The following is a 20,822-nucleotide window of genomic DNA, read 5'->3' as shown; positions in this document are numbered from 1 at the left end:
TAGTGCTAGTGTTGTGTGTGAGCGTGCACTCCTGATCCAGCATGTGAAATCAAGTGTCCGTCTGTATCGAGATGCTCAGTTGATCCTCTGCCAAAATAGCCTCCAGCTGCCTGATGCCTGCACTGTTTTCTTTTCTTTTTTTTTAATAAAGCTCACTAAGCTTGTCTGTTATCTAAATATGGGGGATCGGGGAGAGTGCCACACAGGGGGATGTCCGTCAAGAGATTGTACGAGGGCACAAACTAAAGTCGGATTTGATTGGCTGTCTCTTGTCTGAGGAGGGGGGCCCCTTGCCCAATCCTGATCATTTTCAGAAAAAGTGTAGCGGGATGAGAGGGTACTTATGGGGGGAGTAAAGCCGCCTGAACTGTGTTGCAGGAAAACTTTCCCCGACGTCTCCCGTTTTTTACTGGTCTCTGTTGTTCAGCACAGCCAGCTGCCATGGTAAGAAACCGAAAACTGAGAAGGAGGTAAACAAGATGGAAATTTAGTTTTGATGAATCTTTGAGGATTTGCTATTGTTGTCAACTGATGAGGATGAAAGCCAGATGGCAGAAGATGGATATTATTATCTGAAGCGAAAAGAACAAACCACACGGTCACCCAGCAAGTCCTCATGTGCAGCACAGCTGGGTTATCAGATGGATTTCTTTACAAGTGGTGTTTCCTCTTGGAATTCCTGATTTTTTTCTTTGGGGGGGGGGGGTAGGATTCATTTGAATACTTTGGCTGTTTTATGATGTTGCTACAGACGGACAGATTTTCCTGACTCGTAACGTGCTGTTGGGGACTTCCCTTTACATGCCCAACTTCTTTTACGTCTTCTTCGCTGTTTGTTTGAAGACTGATGTGATTTTGTTTGATATTTAGATCTGAGTTACTAAAGATAGGAAGCGCGCAGCTGAGTAAAGTGAGAAGACCTGCTGCCTTCTCTGAGTGTCCTAATTTAGGACTTTCACCTTGAGAGAAAATCCCTCTCTAATCCTCTCCCAAATAGTTTTATAGTGAACTAATGGGTGGGGTTGTGTGGCCTTCCACATATATTGCTGTTATCGATGAGGTTCTGTCAAGCAAACTTGGAGAGAGGGAAAATAATTGACTGTCCTGCTGGACTACCGTGGACCAGGATACAGCATTTAATGGAGAATACAACTAAATTTAAGTCAGCAACATATTCTCCTACAACAGATCATATAATTTCTCACAAATGTATGTTAGTTTTTTTTTGTATTTTTGTGGAAATGTCCGGCAACACGAGCGATCAGTGCACCTGCACAATTCCCTGCAGTGTAGAACCTGTTTAGGCAACAAAAGTACTTTGTTAGGTTTAGGAAAAGATTGTGGTTAAAATGACTTCGGAAGTGGCATTTACTAAAATATGGAAGTTATGTGACAGGTGTGTCTACGTTGACTTCTGGTTTTCAGGACTCGGACAGCGGTCTCGTGGGTGAAAGTACGGTGTTTTTAGACCCTCCCATTCACCCTGACCTCCTCCCTATGCAGATGATGTTGCTTATTACACTACGTCCACTTCCTGGGTCCTCAGCGATACACCTGCCATGACATAGTTGCGTCGAAACATCAGGGAAAAATATCAGAGTCCGACTCTATCGTTAGGAAAACTAAAAGAGCCCTGAACAGCTATAGACTTATTATGATGTTTAGATATAAATTACATTGAATCATGATACTATTCTAACTCATTGTATCCCAAAATAACTAATGCCCCAAAAAATCCAAATGCCCAGAAAGCACTTGTATAGCCTGCTACTTACTGTGTACTTCTACTTCAGAGGAAAACATTGTACTAATACTTTCACACGACAGAGAAATTTCACTCTGTTACGTCTCAGATTCAAATTTAATTTATAAGTATAAGTATTGCAATGCTTTGATCAACTCCAGCCAACACTTTCTTCAATGCTCCTCTTAGAAAATTGCAATGTAAAGTTGTGATGTCATCAGGCATCATGTCTGAGAAAAAGATGGTAAGAGTGGGAGAACAACTATGACTGGGAATGTTGTTGGATCTGACGGCAGCAGCAGAGAAAAACAATACAGTTTCAGTAAAAAACCTCAACAGTCTGCAACGTCTCCCTGATCAAACTAAAGCCCTAAATGTGTGACGGGAGTGGCGTTCCCCTTTAAGAACCACCATTCAACAAGTGCAGACAGCTGGCAGAGGATTAAACATGATTTCTTACCTGACACGAGGCTATTTCCAGTCTTTGGCTGTCACTTTGTCTATGATAGCACCTGAAGCAGCAGAATCCAAATGTGGGTGATTGTGTGAGTGGCTGAGTCCTGATGAAGACACTGTTATCTCCTTTGACTCTGCCACAATCATGTTTTATTAATGACATGTCATTATGCAGCTGTTAACTAATAAGAATAATAACGTCTCCCTTTCTAATCACCTCTCCTGTCAATCTTCCACCTTTTTCCATTCGCCTCTCCGAAGCCCACTGACGCCCAAAGTGATGCCCGGTCCTTCCTGACCGAGGAGATGATTGCAGGTCAGTCCTTCATTATTTATTAATTACTTCAATTAATTGGTGGATTACACTTAATGTCTACCCTATACTAAAGCTGGTTCCAAGAGGAGCGGCAGATCAATGAATAAGCAGCTATAAAAAAGGGTTTCTAAAAGTTTTTCTTGGTAGTTCCATCGGTTGATTGTTCCATTTGGCCCTTTTTTTCGAATTTGTATCTATTTCCTTCTCTCGTCCAGAGTTCAAGGCTGCCTTCGACATGTTCGACACCGACGGTGGCGGTGACATCAGCACCAAGGAGTTGGGCCAGGTGATGAGGATGCTGGGCCAGAACCCGTCGAGGGAGGAGTTGGATGCCATCATTGAGGAGGTGGATGAGGACGGTGAGGTCATTGTGTGATCAACAAATAGAAAAGGCATCTCATAGACATTCACGGAAGATTGAAGGGCTGCTCGCTTGAATATTTCCTATTTCTTTAGGGGGGGTTATGTGATTTTTCCAATCCAGAAGAGGCATAGTTACTTAGCCATGAGAAAAAGCTGCGTTTTGTAAGACTCTTGCACGTTAAAGAGGTACTGTACTTTCATATTGTTGGGTGAATTTTAAGAGAGAACGGTAAGAATCAAAGCAGCAGAGGCTGAGATCCTGACTTTTAATCCCCAGAATGAGTCAAAAACATTGGATATCACCATTCCCATAATGCATTTCAACAGCATTCTGATTAGGTTCTACCTGCCTGTTAAATGCCCTCGTCTTTCATCTTGACGGCCGGCAGTTTTTGACGCTGATCTTTTGTCAAATGTCAGAAGTCTCAATCTTTAACCCTAACCCAGAGATACAAAGGACAGCAGCAATTTTCAAGATTCCTTGTGAAGTAAATGGACATTTCTGTGTAATATTGGTGCCCTTTAAGCAAGGCTTATCAGAGGAAGAATAGGAGATATAAAAGTAAATCAAAAATCTCGAGAGAGTTAGACAAGACAGGGAGATGGCTAGAAATACGTGATGTTGTACATCTTAAACGACTTGCTAGAATGTGATAAGTTTGATAAATTGATGCTATAGAGCAGTGGTCACCAACCTTTTTAAGCCCAAGATCCCTGACCTCTGCCTTGGTGACCGGCAAGATCTACCTATTGAGGCGTTGAGAGAAAAAGACTGTCCAGACTGTACTTACAACTTGAGGCTTTTTATTTGGCCTAATTGTAATTGAATGAAATCAAACACTTTGGTCCAGCTTTCAAATTGATGTGACCAAGAACACACTAAATGACTTCATTTCAGTGCAACATAAAAAGGAAATTATTTGTTAACCGCACACAATATGAACAAGAAAAAACACATTTGCAATGAGCAGGCTGGATGAACGACCAATATTAACTGTTGTATTTATCAACTGACGTTACAACACAACACTGACACAATTCTCAGTCAGTGCAACTAATGTAAGTGCAGTTCAGCTCTGTGTCCCATCACAATGCCATCAGAAGTCATGTGACTCAAGTCAGTGTGATGCTGTGACTGAACACTGTGAGTGCCTTGTAGTTCGGCTCATAAGCACAGACAGCCAGTCTGAGGCAGTCTGTGAGGTGTCTGTCTCCTTACCTCCTTATCCCTCAATCCCTACCCTGGTGTTCTCATGTCTCCTTACCTCCTTATCCCTCACTCCCTACCCTGGTGTTCTCATGTTTCCTTACCTCCTCATTCCTCACTCCCTACCCTGGTGTTCTCATGTCTCCTTACCTCCTTATCCCTCACTCCCTACCCTGGTGTTCTCATGTTTCCTTACCTCCTCATTCCTCACTCCCTACCCTGGTGTTCTCATGTTTCCTTACCTCCTCCTCCCTCACTCCCTAACTGTCCGTGCTGGATCTGTCCCCGTTGTTGTAAAAAGCTTAATAAGTTGTTAGCATGACATCATCCAGCTAGCCAAACCTGTCTGGTACAGCTAGTAGAGAAGCTCCATGTTCTGCTTCCCTTTCCCGCTAGTCTGTTGATCTGGGATCAGCTCTTTCACTGCAGAATCTCCTCAAACTTCTCCTCTCAAACGGGTCTTGGAGGAGTAGTGCTCGTGCTGGCGCTCGCGACTTCTCCTGAGAGAACGGTAGCTTGGGGCCAGATCGTTTTGGCCCCACTCTGAATCTATTTGAAGACGCTGATTGGCTAAATTGTATGTCACTCATTTATATCTTTAATCAGCGATTGGCTAAACTGCTTCATAGACCCGCCTCGGTGGGGCCCACCAGTTGCGCGTTCTGAGACGTGCACACAAGCGGAGATGATGAGGACAGGCAGCCTGCAGACAAAATCCCTTCAAAATAAAAGCACAGGATTTTTTTTTTCTTTTTTCTTTTAATTTTATTTTGGAGAGCGCCAGGGAAAGTATCCGAGATCGACGGGTTGGCGACCACTGCTATAGAGGATCCTATAACGAGTGGAGATGGTGCTCAGGTTGCACTGCACATGTAGCTTCCTTCCCTTTAAGTGTGTCCCCCCCCCCTCTCCTCTCTCCTCTCTCCTCAGGCAGCGGTACCATCGACTTCGAGGAGTTCTTGGTCATGATGGTGCAACAGCTCAAGGAGGACCAGGCTGGAAAGAGTGAAGAAGAGCTTTCAGAATGCTTCCGTATTTTTGACAAGTATGACTCGCAATACTAATGCAAAGACAAATACAAACTACCACGTGTTACCGCATTCAAGATTTTCATCTTGTGCTGTGGCTGAATTGAAAAGCCCATAAAGTAGAATATTTGAGAAATAGGCAACGTTTGTATGGCCTTCACTGTGATTGGTCTCTACCAACTCCTGAGGGATATATCTGTCTCTTTAGCAGCTAAATGCTCCACTATTTATTTCAAGTGGCTGACTTTGTCTGTGTGCTGTTTGGTTCTGAGCAGGTAGTGTACAGTGGGTTTTTTAAAGAGCTTTTTCACTGAGAACAGCTGACCTACTGTAGCCAAAGACAACACTATGAGAACAGAGAGTGAACCACAACAGTAAAGCTGAGCTAAACATTGAGCTGAGGGGAACTGCAGATTCACGTGATACTTCTCTGTAGATTCATCACTGCAGCCAAACCCCTTCACAGTGTCATTTTGTACATGGTTGTATCGAAACAATATCGATTAAAGTGGCTTAAAAGCTGCACTCATAACATTTTTTATATAGAAACCCAAGTAATCCTTGACCAACGCATCAACATGCGTGGAACATTTAGGAGCAAAGAGAGCTACATATATTACCTACGGGTTTGTGGAGATCATACAGGGCCACCCTCAGATATGTAATCTTGTGCCGGCACATCAAAACCTAGAGCAGGAATTATTTTTATGCTGTTGTAGCATTTAGGCTAGTTGAACAGAAATACTGATACACTTATTTTTTCTTTCTTTCTTATTTTACAGTTAATGCCACTGATTATGTGATGTGCTTAGTCTATTACTGGGACAGTTAACATGTTTAGTTCCACAACAATCCTGTTTGAATGTGTTATGTATCTGTATATACATGTGTTCGGCGATTCATTGTTTTTAATATAGGCTAGCTCTCCTCTTTCCTTAAAAAGACACATAAACAGCTATAATTTGAAGGCGTACATTGATTGTAAGGGGACTGACATTCCCCAAGTGGCCATGAACACAATTTAAAATGAATCTATGCTCCGTATGTGCTGGATGTGTAAATAAGCAACTGTCTGCTACCATGTTCACCATGGCAACATGACCAAAATGACACTGTATGTGAGCCAGGACTGATTCCTCTAGATTGGACTAGAGCCTGAACAATATAGCATCTGGCCCAATACATCGGGTATCGATATTATCTCATCACAGATATGTTGTATCAGCGATACAAGAACATTGCAGCACAGAAAGAGGCCCTTCAGAAACTGTGCCACCGTCCGGCACTGACATTCTTCAACTGCAAAATATCCCACTTAGTATATTGGTCACAGTTCTTTTAACAACCACATTTAAGGGATCCTTATGCTATGCATTCATTTAAAAAAAGTTATATCCAGCAAAACTATTGTTTTCTGACTTTCTCTAGCCTCAAAAGTCCAGTTTCGTTGGACTTAGTTAAGCCACAGGCCACAGTTATGGCTGCGGAATGACAGAGGTATTGATGAAAACTGCCCTGAACTTTAAAAATAAATTAAACCTGTTTTTAATGAATACGTCCAGTGTGTGTGTGTGTGTGTTTGCGTGGTGATGTAGGAGAGCAGGTAGGCGGGAGATTCGTTTTCACACGTTTTCATTTGATGTTGCTTCTTATCCTCAGGAACGGAGATGGTTTCGTCGACCGGGAGGAGTTTGGAGAAATCCTCCATCTCACTGGAGAGCCAGTGGTAGAGGAGGATATTGACGAGATGTTCGGTGAAGGGGACACAAACAAAGACGGAAAGATTGATTTTGATGGTAAGATTAAGCTATGTATCGAGCCAGAAGCGTTTCTTCTTCCCCTGTGGACTGCGCAGTGTCTTCCATAATGTCTGCAATCAGAGGGAGGGACTAGACTTCCACATCCGCTCACAACATTTTCAGTTATACTGTCACAGTATACAGTGACACTTATTCACTCTCTTTTTCAGAGTTAGATGAGAAGGTAAATACAGCTCTCAAATGTTTCCGTCTTTATGTTATTTTCAGAGAACCAGCTGCTTCATTATCAGTCAGATTTAGGAGTGGTATCGAGCTCTCTCTGTTTAAAGCACATAACCTTGAAAAAGTTACAAAGTAACATACAACATTAACTTAACAGTCAGAAGAAAAAGACAATGTATATACGTATAAATGTGTATCTCTGCGTTGATGTCAATCTCATCTTCACATCTCACTCTTGGTAATTAGGCCTATTCCTTTATATAAGTCCCTGTAAAATGTTTTTTGGTTGAATCATTATTTATTATAAATGCCTCATATCAGATGAATGTTTAGAGACTGATAGCGCAACCATCAAATCTCACTTTTCTCACCTATTTAGAGGAACCTAAAACTTGATTTATCACAATTATCTGTGCTGATACAAAGCACAATGATTGTGTTTACTTCCCCTTTCATTATACTAAATCTTAATCTAAATAGCAGCTTCCTCACAATATATGGACTACAGTCACACGTTAACTTGTTCTTTGTGTGTGTGTATATATATACATATATATATATATGTATATATATATACGTATATCAGTGGTGGGCCGTCAGGGCCAGCAAGGCCTTCTCTGCTGGCCTAAACAGAATCACAAAGTTATAGCTATTTTATAATTTTTCTTAAATAACATGTATTATAATTTATAAAAATATTGTTCCCATTATCTTATTTTCTCATTGCACAGCTACTGTCTTCCTCAGTTGCTCTGCTTCCAGTGCAGCTTGTTTTAAGTAGAGCTTTTATCCAATCAGATTTCACCTCTGTGTCTCTAGATAAGAAGAGGCCTGCAGACTCACAAGTGAATCCCTTCGCAGTTTAAGTGAATGGGGATGATATTGTTGATTGTCATAGTGTTCAACCAATCAGATCTTTAGTTTGACATGTTGGGCGTATTCTTTGACGTGCCAGAGCCTGCTAGCTGGCCTACAACTATGTCAGCATTACGTGCAGCTCAGTTCTATTTCATCCTTACTGACCGCCAGAGGCAGTGTTTAACACTGGATATCTTCTGTCTCGCGCATGCGTAGGTCGAATATTTATATCAACAAAGTCACCTGTGACCTCGGATGACCCCCCGTCATCTATAAGTTCCGGTGTCATTCCGAGCTCAGTCCTTTTTCATCTTCTCGCTGCGTAGGTTAACTACCATGGTAGTAGAAGCATAAAGCGAAAAATAAATAAAATTACCTTGTCTACGATCAAGCCTTGTGACCACCGGTCGGAGCTGCGGTCTTCGCCCTCCAAAGGCTGCGACAAGCGGTCCCTCTTAGGAGGGAACGGCGAACTTCGCCGTACCAAAATCGCGAAGGCAGCAGATCGGTGAGATCGACTATCATTGTTTGTCTATACCGTTGTTTGTTTTTCCGGTTTGCAAAGCGCCTCCGCGCTAGCTAAACGAGTGCTAACGTGAGCGCTAAACATTTCGGCAATTAGCAGAGCTTCGCTCAGGCTAACTGTTGGAACACCAATATCTGCAGCAATTATCTGGTGGAGAGTGCGCTCCTCTCTCACTGTAAAGATTGTTTGTTTGTTTTTTGGGCCGGTTCCCACAGTAGCAGAGTGCTCTCGCTCACGCTAACTGGTGGGGCACCAATATCGGCAGCAATTATCCTGGTGAAGAGAGTGTCCTCGCTCCCCTCTCACCCCTCTCACTGTAAAGACTGTTTTTGGCCTGTTTTCCACAGTAGCAGAGTGCTCTCGCTCACGCTAACTGGTGGGACTACAATATCTGCAGCAATTATTCTGGTGAAGAGAGTGTCCTCGCTCCCCTCTCACCCTTCTCACTGTAAGGACTGTTTTTGGCCTGTTTTCCACAGTAGCAGAGTGCTCTCGCTCACGCTAACTGCTGGGACTACAATATCTGCAGCAATTATTCTGGTGAAGAGAGTGTCCTCGCTCCCCTCTCACCCCTCTCACTATAAGGACTGTTTTTTGGCCTGTTTTCCACAGTGGCAGAGTGCTCTCGCTCACGCTACTGGTGTGACACCAATATCTACAGCAATTGTCCTGGTGAAGAGAGTGTCCTCGCTCCCCTCTCACCCCTCTAAGGACTGTTTTGTTTTTTTTTGTTTTTTTTTGCTGGCCTGTTTTTTTTTCCACAGTGGCAGAGTGCTCTCGCTCACGCTAACTGGTGGGACACCAATATCGGCAGCAATTATCCTGGTGAGGAGGGCCCTCGCTCCCCCTTCACTGACTGTCCCCTGCCTCTTCTTACAACATTCAGCAGAGCGTCCCGCTCAGACTGACCTAGAGAATCGGCCATGTTTGACTTTCCTGGCTGTAGGGCCTGTATGGCTCCTCTTCAGCCTGAAGATGGCCATGACCTCTGCCCCGCTTGCCTTGGCCTCGAGCATCTGAGGGAAGGTCTCTCGGAGAACCCATGCATGAACTGTGGCATCATGCCTCGAGCAGTGAGGGCTGCTAGGCTCGCCGAGGCTGAACACCTGATGGGTGTGGTCGACCTCCCCCTGTCAGGGCAGGTGAATCCAGCCCGACCTACTAAACGTAGGGCCGCAGAAGCCGCAGGGGCTCCCCCCAAGAGGGCTAAGTCCAGCGGGCTGTCCTCTAGAGTGGATCTGCTGACCGCAGAGCTAGCTCAAATGAAGTCTCTTCTCCTGAACCTCCAACCTAGTGCAGGGGGGATTGAAGCAGTAGATCCACCTGCGGCTGAGCTTGGCTCAGAGGAGGATGTTCTCTCACTGGCAGCGTCAGCCAATCTCTTTACTGAGTGCAGTGAAGGCCGGCCCTCCCAGGCTTCTGGGCCTGGCTCCTGTCCCTCGACTCAGAGCTCTTCGTAAGGGGCAGTCGATAGCTCCATGGGGTTTGTCATGCGTATGGCGCTGGCACGCCTGCAGTTAGATACGCAGCAGCCGGAACCCCCTCCTACGAGTGCCTTCTTCAGGCGCGTTCCCGCCCCCACCACCTTTGCTGTTCCTCCCTCCGAAGAATATCTGAGGGAGCTGCATGCATGTTGGAGAGACACCGGGACTTTGTCCCGTCTTACATCGGACGGACGAACCCTGGCGACCATGCAGGACGCGGCGAAGTTTGGCCTCGCCCGTATGCCAGCCGTTGAGCCGACTATTGCGTCCCTCATAGTTTCCCCTGAGGAGACCCTGAGGCCCGATGCCAGGTGCCCTCGACCCCAATGTCGGGTCACAGATGATATGCTATCCAGGGCTTATGATACAGCAGCGCGCATGGGTCGTATTGGCAACTCCCTCTCCCACCTCATGCTTGCCCTCTCAGCCTCTCTGCAGCAGGCTACTCCCGACGCTTCCACCACCAGCCTCAGTGACGCCTCACTGCAGGCGTTTGCACTCATGTCAAGAGAACTTGGACGGCTGATGTCCACCCTGGTCCAGACTCGCCGCCAGGTTTGGCTGGCGCAGTCGCCCTTGTCTGAGGCATGTCGGAGGACCCTCCGTACTATCCCAGTAGAACCTGGTGAGCTGTTCGGGTCAGCGGCTGTACAGGCGCTTCAGCGGACTGTTGAAGCTAGCCAGACCAGGCAGCAGCTCTCTGGCCTTCGCAGGGACGTGCCCGCTCCCCGCAGATCTAGGGCCCCCACTTTACCCTCCCGAGGCCGTTTTCAGCCCCCAGCTCACCCCAGTAGCCGCCACAGGCCTCAGCGTCCCGCTGAGAGGCCGGCCCGCTACCCATACAGCCGTGCTCCCGTCCCCCCCAGACAACCTCCGGACATGGGGACTACCAGTCGCCCCCCCAGAGCCTCAAGAGGCAGGGGGCCCAGGAGATGATGTCTCCTGGCCGGCTGTCGGTTGTTTCTCCCAGCAGCACATCAGCTACTGGGCGACCCATGCTTCGGACCCCTGGGTGGTGTCCACCTTAACCCAGGGGTACAAGCTTCAATTCCGACGCCGGCCCCCAGCCTCCAGCCGGGTCAAAATAACCAGCATCACCGATCCGGCAAAATCCCTAGCCCTGAACCAGGAGTTAGCTGCGCTCCTGTTCAAGGGTGCAATCGAGAGGGTGGACCCCCTGTCACAACCCGGGGGGTTCTACTCAACTTACTTTCTGGTAAAAAAAAAAGGCGGCGGACTGCGCCCAATCCTAGACCTGAGGGAACTCAACAAGTTCCTGAAGGTGTTACCGTTTCACATGCTGAGCACAGCAGACGTCCTTCGGGCTGTTACCAGGGGGGAGTGGTTCACGTCTGTCGACCTGAAGGATGCCTATTTCCATGTTCCCATTGTGCCCCACCACAGGCGGTTTCTTCGCTTCGCCTTTCAGGGCGGTCACTTCCAGTTCAGGGTACTCCCATTCGGGCTCTCCCTCTCCCCACGGGTGTTCACGAGGTGTGTTGCTGCTGCCCTTTCCCCCCTGCAATCACAGGGCATGAAAATACTGCCGTACTTGGACGATTGGCTGATCTGTGCGCCATCCCGGCTTCAGGCGGCACAGGACACTGCTCGCCTTCTTTCCCACGTGGCCCTGTGGGGCCTCAGGGTGAACAAGGAGAAGAGCTCCCTGAGCCCTTCTCAGAGCATAACCTTCATTGGTCTGGCTCTAGATACAGTCACTATGAGTGCCTGTCCGTCACCCCAGCGTGTGGACAACATCCTCCACAGCCTCGCTTCCTTCCAAAGGGGCAGGCTGTTGCCCTACATTCTTTTTCTCCGCCTATTGGGCAAACTGACAGCTGCCTCAGCTGTCGTTCCCTTAGGTTTGCTGTCACTGCGCCCCCTACAGAGATGGCTGAACAGCCTTCGCTTGGACGCCAAGCGGCACAGACACAGAGCAATAGCAGTATCAGAACAGTGCCTACTCTCTCTATCCCCATGGAGGCAGAGAGCATATCTGGCAAACGGGGTCCCCATGGGTTCGGTCCCATTCCGCCGGGAGGTGGTCACGACAGATGCCTGCCTCTCAGGATGGGGTGCAGTATGGCAGAACAGGACTGCTCAGGGGCAGTGGTCTGCTCAAGACCGCACAAAGCATGTCAATGTTTTGGAGCTAATGGCCGTGCACCTATCGCTCAAACATTTTCTGCCATACTTGAGGGGAAAGCATGTGCTTGTCCGGTCGGACAACACCCCTGCGGTTTTTCACATAAACCATCAAGGGGGCACCAGATCCGCAGAGTTGCTACGGGTATCCCGTGCCCTTCTGACTTGGGCTGCCCCTCGCCTTACCAGCCTTCGGGCAATGTACCTACCAGGAGAACGGAACCAGGTCGCAGATTTCCTGTCCCGTCACAAGCCTCCACCGGGGGAGTGGAGGCTTCATCCAGAGGTAGTACAGAACATTTGGGGTCTCTTCGGCAGGGCAGAGGTGGATCTCTTTGCCTCGGAGATGTCGACCCACTGTCCCCACTGGTTCTCCTTGACGGAGGTGACCAGCCCTCTGGGTCAGGATGCCCTGGCTCACACATGGCCAGAAGGGCTTCTTTATGCCTTTCCACCGTTCCCTCTGATCTTGCCAACGCTTCTCAGAGTTCTTCACCAGGGCCACAGGCTTTTGCTAGTGGCCCCCTTATGGCCAGCCAGGATTTGGTTCTCCCTACTGCACAGACTCTGCTGCAGGACACCCTGGCGCCTTCCCGACAGGAGGGACCTCCTGTCGCAACTAGGAGGTCAGATTTGGCATCCCGATCCCAGCCGCCTCCAACTATGGGTCTGGCCGTTGGAGGGCCCGACCAGCCGCTGACTGGCTGCACAGAAACAGTCAGAAGAACTATCCTTAATGCCAGGGCACCATCTACCCGTCTGCAGTATGAAAACAGGTGGAGGTTGTTTTCTGACTGGTGTGCGGTTCGGAACGAGGACCCGGTACAGTGTCCCGTGCCGGTTATACTTGAGTTTCTGCAGTCCCTCCTAGATAAGGGCCGGTCTCCCTCTACCCTGAGGGTATACGTGGCTGCTCTTTCATGGCACCACGCTAAGGTTGACAATAGCACAGTAGGGAGCCACAGACTGGTGTCCCTCTTCCTGAGAGGGGCTCTGCGATTGCATCCCGCGAACGCCCCGAAGGCCCCTACATGGGACCTACATTTAGTATTAGACACCCTATGCCTGCCTCCTTTTGAGCCCCTGGCACAAGCAGAGCCGAGATGGCTGGCAACCAAAACGGTTTTTCTCCTTGCCATCACTTCAGCTAAACGTGTAGGCGAGCTGCATGCCCTGTCGGTGAGTGAATCATGTCTGAGGTGGAACTCAGATGGCTCGGGTGTTACTTTGTGGCCTAATACAGCGTTTCTCCCAAAGGTGCTGACACGATCTCATATCAACCGGCCTATCCAGCTCGCACAGTTTGACCCCCCATCGGGAGAGGAGAGGTCAAGGCTACTGTGCCCAGTGCGGGCCTTCAGAGCCTATGTGGAGGCCACCGCTTGCATACGGCGGTCGGAGCAGCTCTTTATCAGTCATAGTGGGCCTAAGAAGGGCTGTGCCCTTTCAAAACAGCGCCTGTCCCACTGGATAGTGGAGGCCATTGACTATGCATACAAAGCGAGCAACCGTGCTCTACCATCCGGAGTGAGGGGCCACTCTACCAGGAGTGTCTCCACGTCATGGGCAGCCCTGAGAGGTGTGCCTGTGGAGGATATATGTGCTGCGGCCTCATGGGCATCACCGAGCACATTCACCAGACACTACAGTGTGAACGTTGCCACCCCTCACCCACTGGGGAGGGTTCTTTGGCCAACTTCCTCTGCCTGAACTATACGAGGTTGGTACTTATGATTCCTCGTGACTCTTTTGGTATAAGTCATCCAGTGTTAAACACTGCCTCTGGCGGTCAGTAAGGATGAAATAGAACGAAAGTTACGAATGTAACTACGGTTCTATGAATCCTGGATGACCGCCAGAGTTCTTGGTCACTCGGAATCCCGTGAACTCGCGAGAAGATTCCGTAGGACTGAGCTCGGAATGACACCGGAACTTATAGATGACGGGGGGTCATCCGAGGTCACAGGTGACTTTGTTGATATAAATATTCGACCTACGCATGCGCGAGACAGAAGATATCCAGTGTTAAACACTGCCTCTGGCGGTCATCCAGGATTCATAGAACCGTAGTTACATTCGTAACTTTCGTTTTAAGGAGCAGTAGCAGCGTGTGCTGTGATTGGTCAGTGGGCGAGCACGACTATTGGAAAATGAAACCTAAGCAGAGGCTTAGTCGTAGTAGTAAGAGTTCAAATTGAAAGATATGGAAGAAATTATGAAATCTTTTGCATTTTGCTTGGTGTAGACTTTTTTTTTTTTTTTTACCTAGCTTTGTTTTTTTAACACTCAATGGCTGAAGAAGGAGAAACGGATTTGTGAGTTGGGATTTAACCGTGGGATTAAACTCTTTGTCAACAAAGAAAGGAGGATGGAGTTTGTCTTTATAGTGAACAGCAGCTCTGGTAAGTCAACTGCAGTTTTTACATCTGCAGCAGCTTTAATATGCTTGTTTATGTATTATTATTTGTACAACTTGTTTTTATGAAGATGGATTTATGTTTGGTTTTATATGTGATAGGAACTATTGTTACGTCAAATGTTGCTCTGGGGACATATTTAGCCGGTGCCAGTGTTGCCAACTTGGCAACTTTCTCGCTAAATCTGGCGACTTTCCGAACCCTCTTGGCGACTTTTTTTGTCAAAAGCTACAAGTGACAAATCTAGCGACTTTTTCTGGTGTTGTTGGAGACTTTTCTGGTGTTTTTGACTCTGACGTGAAAGCACGTACCGTTCTGCACTGTCGTGAACGAGCAGCGGGTGCGGCCGTGAGCCCCTCCGCCGCCCCAAAGCACTCACAGGCGGACTCTCACAGCAGCCTCGCGCAGCAGTCAGAGCAGAGAGGAGACGGAGTCTCGGTGTGTATCTGCACTCTTCAGTAAGTGTATTTACAGGTGTTGAGCTTCATTTTTACACGAAACAAATAATAACCGTAGCTGTGTTTCAGCTGCAGGACAGCAGTGAAGGCCCAGCTATAAAATGCACGGTCCGCCACTGGTATATATATATATATATATATATATATAAGAGAGAGAGAGAGAGAGAGAGAGAGAGAGAGAGAGAGAGAGAGAGGAGAGAGAGAGAGAGAGAGAGAGAGAGAGAGAGAGAGAGAGAGAGAGAGAGAGAGAGAGAGAGAGAGAGGAGAGAGAGAGAGAGAGAGAGAGAGATATGAGGCATTTCAACATGTGAATGAAAATGAATGATGAATAGATCATATAGAGATATTAGTCCTGACTTTAAAACTATCCCAGTTGAACAAGCAGACATGAGGAGGGACAGGAACATAGAATTGCTCATCACATACAGCGTTTATGCGTCACAATCACATGTTCTCCATGATTTCACTTCAACCTAAGTGCTCACAGGTTTCGTCCACACCCACACACACACTTTGCAGCCCACAGTTCATCTGTTCAGTGGTTTCGATCATGTGATGGATCGCTGGGTGGGGGTTTGCTTTGATTGACCCTTGACCTCCCTTTTGTCTCCCCAGAGTTTCTGAAGATGATGGAGACACGTCCAGTAGCGAGGCCAGCTCTACATTCCTTGGTCAACCTTCCTCAAAGAGAATACAAAACACGCTGTCTGATGAGGAATCTGCTCAGAGCAAACTTTACACACTATAAAACCTTGTGCAATTATGATATGATGTTGTTCCTGAGACGTGTGTGTGTGTGTCCCCACCCCCCCCACCCCCCATCCCCTTCTCACTTGAAACCCAGGAGCTCGGTGAGGAATCCTATAAATATCCATCCGTTCAAACCTTTTAAGACGAAGGCTCGCCTCCGTTGAGCCAGCTGTCCCCTTTTGCAGCTGCTGCTTCTCCAGAAATGCTACACCACTTAGCTTAGACCCCCCCCCCCCCTCCTCCTCCTCCTCCTCTCCTCCGCCTCCTCCTTCAAACTAAATACCTGCTCCAGCCTGTTCTGTGCTTTCTAAATAAATCCACTTTCTCCTTGTTCATCTCTGCAAGTTATTCTGCCGTGCATGTTTTCATGCTTGTCTTAATCTCGTCTGTCTGGTCTTAGGACTCTCTGACACACAACCACACAGAAAGGTGATCATACACACCAACACACAAGCACATGCACTTTCTACACCACCAACAATCTACCTTTCCACACACACATTCTTGGTCTTATCTCTCTATTCCAGTCCTGAACTTCAAACTAGCCTCCACGCTGCGCTCTGAGCTGCCTCTATTTGCATGTACAGTGCCGTTTACCATCTCCCTGTCATATCTGAGGACATTTTCAATGACATAGTTTAAATTGATCCCTCCCAACTTATTTTCTGTCATAACTATCTGCCATCGATCTTCTCGTAGTGGTCTCCCAGCACAGAAAATCAATGCCGCCAGTGGCTCATCCCCCAGTGCGAGTGGTGAGGGCCGAGCAGCCGGCCAGCATTGGAGGCTCGAGGTGGTCGCGGAACCAATTCTTCCTTTGGAACATGCAGGTCTCCCTCCGGGTATATAGCCTGCAGGGCCCCACCACTTCTCAAAAAGCCAACATCCCTCCCCTTCTTCATGGCTGCTCCCTCCTCAGCATCCTATCCACCTCTGCCGTGTCTCGCCTCGGGCCCCCTCCCTCCAGGAAGCGCCCACCGTATAAGGAGAATCGGGTCGAGTTCGTTGGGCAGTGTGGCACCGGGATGAGCGGGTGTCTCTCAGCTTAAAACACAGCCTGCTATTCACGGCGAAAGGGGGTGGAGGCAGAGAGAGAGAGTGCTAGAGAGAGGGGTGTGGGAGATGGGATCCCGGTTTTGGGTTTCACGCCCAGATTGAAACTCCATCATCACAAAACCCATAGCCTATACCACCACTGTCTTATATTTACAAGGCCTAAGATCTTTAGTTGTATTATTTATTTTTAAATGCTATTTCAGGAGATATAGAGGCCATATAGGGAGGAACCTAGTGAATTCATTGGATTTGTGTGAATGTATTCTGCTTTTCTGTGTGGCTTCTTTCACAAAATGTCACTCTTCTTCCTCACATCCCACCTCCTGATCACCTCAATCTTAACAAAACCAGAAGACAGGCAGTGAAATATTCTCTTCGCATTCTCCCCCAAAAGCTGCATTCTTTCCTGTAGATTGTTGCTCCTTGACCTGGATCACACACACACACAAAAAACTCAGAATTGACCTCTTTTACTTTCTCACCCCGCAACTCAAAGAGAACAAGGTGCTTTTCCCTCTCCAAAGTGTGATTGGCTTGCCGTGGCTCCAGAACCCTAAAAGTTCAGGAAACTAAATCTGGATGCCTGTGAGAGGAGGGGGGCGGGACCTGGCCGTCCTGTTTAAAGTGTGTCTGAATCTTCACTTGACGTCTAGTCTCTCTGTTGGGGTGCACACGGATTGACCACTCCTTTTGGGCTTTTTTTTTTTCCTTGGATATCTGGGGAGGGAAAAGCTAATCCACAAACATGGTAAGACCAAGAAATTGTGCAAACAATGACCCGTTGAACTTTTTCCAAGTTGGTCTCTTATTATTTATTTACTAAGCAAATAATGATGAGAGCAAGAGGATTTATCAATAAAGATATATGGAAGTCTTAAAAAAACAAGTAGTTGAGAAGCATGTTTCCTTCTTTTGATAAGGACTAGATTTGAATCTGTTGGCTTCCCCTTCAAATTGCTTCACTTTTCTTTTTTTTGAAATACTACATTTTTAGAGTTGATGTATTCATACTTAGTTGTAGTTTATCTAAATAGAATTCTTAATTAATCAATGAGTCGTCTGTTGCAAATATTACTGCTGGTGGCAGAAAGTGGAGACGGGGAGCTGGGTGGGTGTCAGCTGGGAAGGTGCGGATTGTGCTTCGGCGACAGATTCCCCAGGATTAGATGTCTGCGGGCCATATACAGCGAGCTTAATGTGTTGAGCCTGAAATAGCCGGAGTCATTTTCACCGAGCTCGAGACGCGCGCCACGACATCCTGCAACGCACGGCCCGTGAAATCATGTCGTCATCACCAACAATAATCATACAGTAAATGATAACTCTATGTAATATTCCTGTCATCTGTAACTCTGTTCCTTTGAGCTTTGGTAATGTTATAAACGCGTACAATGAAGTTAGTAATATTCCCTTCAAAAAAGGAGTATGGCACGGGCCATGGGCCTCGCGGCTATATTGGCCCAGTTAGTGTGGTTTTAACTGGAATCATCAATGAAGCCCGTGTAGTGAGTGAATGATCTGTTTTCTTCCAGACTGACGCTCAACAAGAGGCCCGCTCCTACCTGAGCGAGGAAATGCTGGCTGGTGAGTACAGGCTACAGTAACGCGTTACTTTAGCAATCCCGTTACCAGTAATGTAACGGAATACTAATCAAATGACAGGAGATGGTTGTTTTCAGTGGTCTCACCTCCACGGTCTTACATCTCCTCTTCCTCCAGAGTTCAAGGCCGCCTTCGACATGTTCGACACTGACGGTGGCGGTGATATCAGCACCAAGGAGTTGGGCCAGGTGATGAGGATGTTGGGCCAGAACCCGACGAGAGAGGAGTTGGATGAGATCATCGAGGAGGTCGATGAGGATGGTGAGCGACGGATAACGCGGCGTGACGGCGACGCAGCGTGCCACGTTGTGCGCCATCAGTTTTTATATGTATTTCACATCTGTGATTAGGCGTTGGTTAAGCGCACATATCAGCAGACAATTCTTGGTTTTGCATTCAATAATACAAATCATTATATTATGACGATCGGGAATAATGTATCTCCATGTGTTTCCTTTTACTGTTCATGCGTAAAACTGTGCGCAAAGACTATAGCGCACATGCGCAAAGAGAGAATATTGACCACTATCAGCAGGCATTTCGTTTTGGTTTTGCTTTCAATTATACAAATCATTATATTATAATCATTAGAGATCGGGAATAACTTATCTATGTGTTTCCTTTTACTGTAGTTCGTGCGTAAAACTGTGCGCAAAGAATATAGCGAACATCTCGTGTCCCTCAAAGGAGCGCACGGCGTTTGGGCCTTTGTTAATCGGTCAAATGTTTCCTTTGTACCCCCTCAGGTAGCGGCACCATCGACTTCGAGGAGTTCTTGGTCATGATGGTGAGGCTGCTAAAGGAGGACCAGGCTGGCAAGAGCGAGGAAGAGTTGGCGGAGTGCTTCCGTGTGTTCGACAAGTACGTCACGCCGTCACTGTGTACAGCGCGTTGCTCTGTAACGCTGTACTCATTGTTCCGATATCGGTATTTTTGTTTATTTGCTCATGTTTGGGATCCTGTACATTTGTGCGCAGGAACGGCGACGGTTACATCGACAGAGAGGAGTTCGCCCTGATCATCCGCAGCACTGGCGAGCCCGTCACAGAGGACGAGATTGATGAGCTGATGAAGGATGGAGACAAGAACTCAGACGGCATGCTGGACTTTGACGGTACGTGCATGATGATGATGATGATGATGATGGACGTTGGTGAAACGTTTCAAGTTATTAATTATCCTATTTAGGACTTAGGAAGTGTTTGTGGAACTCTAAAGAATGTACAGTCATTTAAGATTTAATTTAAAAATGTAGCAGCCAGAGTCCTATTTTTCTTTGTTGTATATTGTAGCCTATCTGGTACTAGTATGGTGAGGTTTTAGGTTGTTTAGGCTTTAATGTTGTAAATGATTAAAATAGATATCTAATCCTCCCTCTGTAAAAGCAATAGTTCAACAAAATGAAACAAGAATTTCAAAGCTGGCTTTATACGATGTGCAGATTTCTGTTGTGGAAATGAATGAAAATGAAGCAAACATTTGTAACGATAACTTGCCTGAACTTGCCTGAATTTGTAACCTGAACTTCCCGTCTCAATGACACCGTCCCATCTCTCTTCTCTTTCCCAGAATTCCTCAAGATGATGGAGAATGTGCAGTAAAACCAGAAAGTCTCATGGACATTCCTCCTCCTCTTCCTCCTCCCTGTGAACACCCATTCTGAATGCATCCGACTTCCCACTGACTCACTCAAACTCTCCCCTTCTCACACACATACACACTCCCTCCTGTCCACCTGGTTCACTGTCTCTCTCAATCCTCAACAGACAGCTAGGGCACCCGGCAGGGGTCGCTGGGGGGGTGCTACACTCACTCGCTCTCTTGTGAATGCAGACAGCCTGTGGATGAGCTGACACCGTACCCTGTCATCAGCGAGCCCCCCCCCCCCCTGGTAAAGATCTGATCTAGATGTAGATCTCGATAAAACGGCAGCCTGTTACCTACTGCTTAGACCAATTCAGTCAACCACTTCACTGTACAGAGAAGTAACTTGCTTGAACAGAATAAATTAATTAACACATGCCCACTTGTAGTTGGTCTGTCATATTTATGGTCTGTGTAAAAAAATTGTTTTGAGGAATATCAATAAAATCTGTTTGTTTCTTCTTTTTTCCATTTTGTTTGAAAAAATTACTTCTTTTTTTTCAAATACAAAGATACAAACTTATTTTTCAGGCCTGGAATTGCTGTCCACCCCCCAGACTGTGGTTAAGAAATGTCATCATGCAATTCAATACGTGATAAAGCATGCAATATTCTCAGCATGAACAATTTTCATATGTGCAACAAGTTTACTGGAACCAGAGAATGTAGCTATTCTGTCTCTCATAACACTGTTGAGGTAAGACACTCCTGTGGCTGCACACTGTCTGGAGCTCGTGGAATATTTTAAAAGCTATGGTTTGACCACTCTGAGACTGTAAATATAAC

The 20,822-nt window shown here is 46.9% G+C and overlaps 2 protein-coding genes across 2 annotated transcripts; both read left to right on the top strand.

Moving 5' to 3' along the window:
• The first annotated feature begins 304 nt into the window (after window positions 1-304).
• On the top strand, window positions 305-16,067 carry LOC306704335 (troponin C, skeletal muscle-like). Its single transcript, XM_079170637.1, has 6 exons — window positions 305-444; window positions 2,462-2,516; window positions 2,732-2,875; window positions 5,017-5,131; window positions 6,774-6,910; window positions 15,600-16,067. The coding sequence occupies exons 1-6, from the start codon at window positions 442-444 to the stop codon at window positions 15,896-15,898; spliced, it is 753 nt and encodes a 250-aa protein (XP_079026763.1). The 5' UTR covers window positions 305-441; the 3' UTR covers window positions 15,899-16,067.
• Window positions 16,068-17,415: 1,348 nt separating this feature from the next.
• tnnc2.2 (troponin C2, fast skeletal type, tandem duplicate 2) lies at window positions 17,416-20,507 on the top strand. Its single transcript, XM_079170647.1, has 6 exons — window positions 17,416-17,538; window positions 18,323-18,374; window positions 18,510-18,653; window positions 19,139-19,253; window positions 19,370-19,506; window positions 19,962-20,507. The coding sequence occupies exons 1-6, from the start codon at window positions 17,536-17,538 to the stop codon at window positions 19,991-19,993; spliced, it is 483 nt and encodes a 160-aa protein (XP_079026773.1). The 5' UTR covers window positions 17,416-17,535; the 3' UTR covers window positions 19,994-20,507.
• Window positions 20,508-20,822: the final 315 nt, after the last annotated feature.

This window comes from Pholis gunnellus, assembly GCF_910591455.1.
Source record: "Pholis gunnellus genome assembly, chromosome: 2".
Classification (NCBI taxonomy): Eukaryota; Metazoa; Chordata; class Actinopteri; order Perciformes; family Pholidae; genus Pholis; species Pholis gunnellus.
This window is presented reverse-complemented; position numbering and strand designations above follow the sequence as displayed.